The sequence below is a fragment of the Gavialis gangeticus genome, unplaced genomic scaffold, assembly GCF_001723915.1.
Source record: "Gavialis gangeticus isolate Ggan-Ray unplaced genomic scaffold, GavGan_comp1, whole genome shotgun sequence".
Taxonomy (NCBI): domain Eukaryota; kingdom Metazoa; phylum Chordata; order Crocodylia; family Gavialidae; genus Gavialis; species Gavialis gangeticus.
Window position 1 is genome coordinate 1,389,681 of NW_017729032.1, and position 5,790 is coordinate 1,395,470.

At 64.7% G+C, this 5,790-nt stretch overlaps 2 protein-coding genes across 7 annotated transcripts in view; one reads left to right on the plus strand and one right to left on the minus strand.

Moving 5' to 3' along the window:
• The window catches only part of SMPD1 (sphingomyelin phosphodiesterase 1), a 9,439-nt gene extending 8,059 nt beyond the window's left edge, over nt 1-1,380 (plus strand). The window contains exon 6 of the mRNA XM_019523754.1: nt 55-1,380. Coding sequence (XP_019379299.1) covers nt 55-470 — 416 coding nt within the window. The 3' untranslated portion in view covers nt 471-1,380. The remainder of the gene's footprint in view (nt 1-54) is intronic.
• A 622-nt stretch (nt 1,381-2,002) lies between these two features.
• APBB1 (amyloid beta precursor protein binding family B member 1) overlaps nt 2,003-5,790 on the minus strand; it is a 10,540-nt gene continuing 6,752 nt past the window's right edge. For 2 of the 6 annotated variants that reach the window (XM_019525000.1, XM_019525004.1), the window contains exons 3-14: nt 5,639-5,695; nt 5,474-5,559; nt 5,110-5,152; nt 4,580-4,729; nt 4,373-4,500; nt 4,222-4,227; nt 3,783-3,897; nt 3,471-3,555; nt 3,053-3,136; nt 2,865-2,977; nt 2,394-2,573; nt 2,003-2,303 (exon numbers count right to left, since the gene is read on the minus strand). In XM_019525000.1, coding sequence (XP_019380545.1) covers nt 2,136-2,303; nt 2,394-2,573; nt 2,865-2,977; nt 3,053-3,136; nt 3,471-3,555; nt 3,783-3,897; nt 4,222-4,227; nt 4,373-4,500; nt 4,580-4,729; nt 5,110-5,152; nt 5,474-5,559; nt 5,639-5,695 — 1,215 coding nt within the window. In that variant the 3' untranslated portion in view covers nt 2,003-2,135. Of the gene's footprint in view, nt 2,304-2,393; nt 2,630-2,864; nt 2,978-3,052; nt 3,137-3,470; nt 3,556-3,782; nt 3,898-4,221; nt 4,228-4,372; nt 4,501-4,579; nt 4,730-5,109; nt 5,153-5,473; nt 5,560-5,638; nt 5,696-5,790 lie in introns of those variants that run through there. The other 4 variants (XM_019525001.1, XM_019525003.1, XM_019525002.1 and 1 more) reach the window with 4 other exon arrangements.

Below are 5,790 nucleotides of genomic sequence, written 5' to 3' on the forward strand. Positions count from 1 at the left end.
CCTCGGGGCCTGCTGGGAGCCACAGCCGCGGCACTGACCCGCCCCGGCCCGTAGGCTACCGCGTGTACCAGCTGGACGGGAACTACCCCGAGAGCTCGCACAGGGTGCTGGACCACGAGACCTTCATCCTGAACCTGACTGAAGCCAATGCAGCCGGGCCAGGGGCCACGCCGCACTGGCACCGCCTGTACAGGGCACGCGAGGCCTACGGGCTGCCCAACGCCTTCCCGGCCGACTGGGACCAGCTGCTGCGGCGCTTCCAGGACGACGAGCGCCTGTTCCAGCGCTTCTGGTTCCTGTTCCACAAGGGGCACCCGCCGCGCGAGCCCTGCCGGGACGCCTGCAAAGCCGCGCTGCTCTGCGCCCTGCGCACCGGCCGTACCGATGACCCTGCCCTGTGCCGCAGCCTGCGGCCCGCCCTGCCCTTCGCCCACATCCAGCGCCTCTGGGACCAGCGCAGCTTCTGCTGACCCACGCGCAGGGGAAGCTTGCTGTGCTCAGGCCCTGCCTGGGGCATAGACGGATGCCAGCCCCGGGCGCAGGGGGCCCTGCTCGGCTGTGCCAGGAGGACGCCGGGGATGGGGTACGCTCCGCCATCCCCTTCCTGGCTGCAAGGGGGTGGGGGGGAGAGAGACAGGTGCATCGGGACCAGGTCTTTGCAGAGGTGAGGGGAGGGGGGTGGCAGATGTAGGGGGCAGCGGGGTGCTGCAGAGCAGAGTGGATTTAGTTCAATCAAATCAATTTCATGATTTAAATCAGTCAGGAAACCTCGCTTTAATCGTCTTCTGCAAAAAGTGCATTTTCGTTGTTTTAATACCCTCTATTCCAGCGGTTCCCAATGTGTGGTACACATGCCACCAGCGGTTTGCATTCATGATTTATTATAATTGCTTTACATGACAAACATTTGCTGGCGGTACTTAAGGCTGCAGTTTTAAACTGGTAGTGTGCAATCTGTCAGTGGGAACCGCTGCTCCATTTAACTTCTTGAAACTTTGCACTTTTAGAGGGGGGAGGGCTTGACAGTGTGTGCGCAAGCTTAAAGAGAGACGAGGGCTCACGGTGGGTAACCGGGTCTGTTCTCTCTCACCTCCGCATACTGCTGTTAACAAGGATGTTACCTCTGGAGACAACAAATTCTCCCTAGGCCAGAAGAAGGGCGTTTGTGTCCAAACGCTTAGAGAACAATTTTTCCAACTACTTAGTTGGTCTAATAAAAGATACCACATCTACCCAAAGAACCTCATCGGTCTATGATCTCTGGACACACAAGTCTAGTTTGAGAACTGAAACTAAGCTTCACAGAGACACTTAACAGGATCTTCTTGACCGAGCTCTCGTTCCCAGTGGGTAGATTAGTAAAGGAAACCAATCTATAGAGGAGCCTCTGGGAACCCCGTGAGATTGGGTGGGCCCCTAATATAGTCCACGGCTATATTGTTGTGATCTACTGATAAAACTTCTAAAAAAATTACATGAATATACTAATAGTATATATTTAGAAGGTCTAACCCCTATGCCCTGATGATAGCTTTGAGCTTAAATTTATCTTAAAACTATTGTTACATAAGTTTATTTTTTAAAGCATCTTTAAAAAATAATGATTTAAAAAATCTGGTTTAATTTTTTTTAAAATTGTTGATTTTTATCCACCCTGCTTCAGAGCCTGCTGCCACCCGCGCCCCTTGTGCAATAAATGACGGTGAAGGACCCAAGCTGGGGCTACGTCTGGGGGGCGGGGGAAGAAGTCTGCAAAGGATGCGGGGAGGATAGGCGCAGCCGGTGCAACCCCGCCGCGTGGCGCAGGAGGCAGTGGAGCCGGGCCGGGCTGGTGGAATGGGTTTATTAACGATTTAGTACAACACAGATCTCTTGTTATAGCAGAGATAGTGGCTGGGGGCCCGGAGCCTGCGTGGCACCCCAGCACCTGCCCCCGTGGGGTTAACCAGCGGTTAGGTCGCATGCACGGGGCGCAGGCCAGGCCCCTCGCTGCCCGCAGCCCCAGCGATGCTGGCGCTGACTGTGGCCACGGCGCCCCATCTGCTCGCCCTCGCCCGGCGTCCCGGCCCCGGGGCTGCCCCAGGTGGGGGGCGAGGCTGTGCCCATCCCGTGTGGTCCGGGCTCGTGGGGCTGGCTCACGGAGTCTGCGTGCCCGGACGCTTGGCCTTCAGGCTGCCCAGCAGGGTCTGGACACCCCGGCGCACGGTGGAGCCCACGCGCCGGGCCACGGAGTCGGCAGGCGGTGCCGGCAGGCACGACGTGGTGGCCTGGGGCCGCGCATCCAAGCACTTCTGGTAGCGCAGCTGCGGCCGGGAAGGGGGCATAGTTGTGGGTGGCAGCGACACTCCCGCTCCACTTGCTCGATGCGGGGAGGGGGCAGAGGAAGCACTCACCATGCAGGCGGCCTGCACGGCCTCGCTGAGCCCGGCGGCATTGGGCTCGCACCACACCGAGTGGCAGCGGAAGTCGCCGGGGGCACGGGCCATGATGAAGGCGAAGGAGCGCACGTCTCGTCCCACGCCCATGAAGGACAGGAAGCGCACGCGGCACTCACACAGCACCACCTCCGTCTGCTGGGACACGGCCATCAGGGGGGCCTGCTCCTGCCCCCCCCCAGCACCGCCCCCGTCTGCTGGGACATGGCCATCAGGGGGGCCTGCTCCTGCCACCCCCTGCCCATAACCACGGCCCCCAGCACTGCTTCTGTCTGCTGGGGCTGCAGTGGCAGGAGGTCGTGCCCATGTACACTAGGGACCCCCACCGCTGCCCAATGCCTGGTGCTAGGGTGCTACGCAGGCAGCGGGTGCGGATCCGAGCCCCAGGCTGGGCACAGGATAACGGGGGTCAAGAAGCACAGCACTCACCTGCTCGTGGGTGATGGTGAGGGTGGCAGGGGCCACACTGACAACCACGGGTGTCCAGTGCTCCTTGCTGCTGGCCAGCGCCGATTCCAGGGCCGTGTTGATCACATCCATGCCTGCAACACCAGCCGTCAGGCCTCAGCTCCTGTCCTCACCCCACCCACCACGCCCTCCGCCCAGCCGCTCCGTACCCACGGGCTTGGTGACGGGGACGCTGCCCAGGTAGCAGACTTGGAACCGCTGCACCAGGTCGCTCTTGGGCGCCGGGAACTCCACTACAGGGACCAGAGCAAGAAGGGAGCTACTGGGGACCCTGCCTGCACCCGCACGGGGGGCTGGGGTGCACCTAGGCCAGGCCAGCCTTTTGCCTATCACCTCCATCTATCATCCCATTGGCCAGCCCACAGCCCTTGTACCATCCCAATGGCCAGCACCTCCAGGCCTTTGGCCAACACTGGACCCCAGAGCCTGTCCCCCCTGGCTGGCTCCAGAGCCCACCTCCCATCCCACTGGCCAGGCCCCTGCCCCCTTCCCACAAGGCAGCCCCCAACCTCCCTTCCCGTTCCCCTACCCAGCCCCTCCGCTGCCCAGGGGCTGGGGACGCCCCACCTTGGAAAGGGATCTCCACCATCTTGGAGTGATCCAGCGCCAGGCCATTTGTCAGGGCCCGTGCACTGCGGCGCTCCACCATGATCTGGGGGCACAGGGAGCACGGGGGTCAGCCTGCTCCCTTCACCAGGATCTGTTCCCCCCCGCCCCCCCGCGGGCATCTTCCCAGAGAGCCCTGGGGCACGAGCCCACCGCAGGCTGAGATGATGGGGCAGGGAGGTCCCCAGGAGGGTCTCAGCCTGGCACAGACCTCGTGCAGGCTGGTGGACGTGGGGTGGGGACCCCCGGGAGTGCGGGTCCCGGGAGGGTCACCTTGGCGCAGATCTCGTGCAGGCTGGTGGCGATGTTCTTGGCCGGGGCCTCGCACCGAAACACGTGACACTTCAGCATCTGGGTCAGCTGGTCCCGGGCCACATAGGCAAAGTCCCTGCGGGTGGAGGGGGAGAAGGGGGGAACGGCTGTCAGAGCTGCTGTGTCCCTCGGGCATTGGCCTGTGGGCAGTCTGCAGACAGTCCAGGGACACGTGAATGACCTTGCTGACCCCTGCAGCCAGCATACAGGCCAGGCCCTTGTCTCTGTGGGGTCAGCGAGCGACGTGGGAGGTGCAGAATGAGACAGCAGCAAGCTGGGGTGTAGGGGGGGCAGGGCCCCCCACAGAGATGGTGTCCTCCCCCAGGACAAGGGGGCCAGGGGAGAGGGCCCCAAGTTATGGGGGGTGCAGCCTGGGGCCGCGGCGCGGACGGTGCCATACCTCTCCCTGTGTCCGCGGGAGCAATAGAAGAGAGCAGAGACAGCGTTAGGAGCCCCCCCGTCCAGTCCCCTTGCCCACAGGGCAGGATCCCCGCGGTCCACTGCCCCCACGCCCACGCAGCCCCAGGGCATTCCCCGCCAGCCGGCCCTACCTGCCGTTGTCGCGCCCCACGCCCCAGACACGGATGCCGGCCACGGGCTGGGCGTGCAGCAGGGCCTGCCCCCGCGGGTCCACCAGCCGCAGTGTCTCGCTCTCCAGCACCAGCAGCAGGTCCCGGCCCTGTGGGGAGAGGGAACGATGTGCCCACCTCCCCCCGGCCGACTCCCCACCCACCCAAACCAGCCCGTGCCCAGCTCACCTGGCCCCAGGGGCCCACAGACTCGGGCTCGGGCTCCGGCGCGTGCAGGGAGAGCTGGCGGATGCAGTTGTTGACGGCAACGCTGCTCTGGCCCGGGACCAGCTCCTCCTCGCTCATCTCCACCCAGCCCAGCGACCGCACGGCGAAGCACTGTGGGGACAGCACAGCGCACCCTGACGCGCCACGCCGTCCCGTGCCCCACACGCCCAAACCGCACCGGCCCAGGCCTACAGCTGATGGGGGGCTGCCTGGGCCGGGGGGCATCCACCTCTGCCCTCCCGAGCTGTTCAGGGTATATGTTGCCAAGCAACTCAGATCACGCGTGACGGCTCCTCCCAGCACCACGGCAACAGTACCCGGGCAGCCACCCCAACCCGGCGCCACGGCAACGGTACCCGGGCAGCCACCCCATCCCGGCGCCACGGCAACGGTACCCGGGCAGCCACCCCATCCCGGTGCCACGGCAACGGTACCCAGGCAGCCACCCCATCCCGGTGCTGTAAGAGCAGCAGCCAGGGAGGCAGCCGTACCTTAGATCCTGGGGGCACCGCGCCCTCCTCGGTCTGGGAGGAGCTAGAAGAGAAAGAAGCTGCTTACCCCAGAGCCCTGCTCCCACACCGCGACTGCCCCTCGCTGCCCAGCACCCCCTTGCTCTCTCCCCCCGACCAACCGGACAAGGGGAAAATCCCTGTCTGTCCCCGGGACGAGCCTGAGCGGGGGACGAGACCCTCCAGGGCGCAGCCCCAGCAGGGCACTGGTACCGCTGGGGCATCCCGGCTCCACCACCCTGCCATGCTGCTGCGCAGCTCTGGCCTGCCCTGCTGGCAGCCCCAGCAGGAGTCTGGGTGCAGACGGTGCCCAGTGTCGCACCCCCACCCCGTGCCCCCCGCTCACCTCATGTCTGGCGAGGCCGTGGGCAGGTTGGGCAGCTCCGCGTCCTCCGCGCTGGGCTCTGGGGTCACAGCCTCTGCAGGGTCATCCTGGGGGAGACCATGCGCTGTGACAGGGGCACCGCAGACCCCTGGGACCCCCCATGGCCTCCCCCCAAGCCCCAATCACCTTCCAGAAGTCGCCGTTCTCAAAGCGTTCGGCCTGCGCCAGGCCCGTCCAGGTGAGCTGCAGAGAGTGGCAGGGGGCGGTCAGGGGCAGGGGCAGGGGCAGAAGCCGGGGCAGGGGTGGGGGCAGGCCCCGGCTCACCTGGGGCTCGTCAG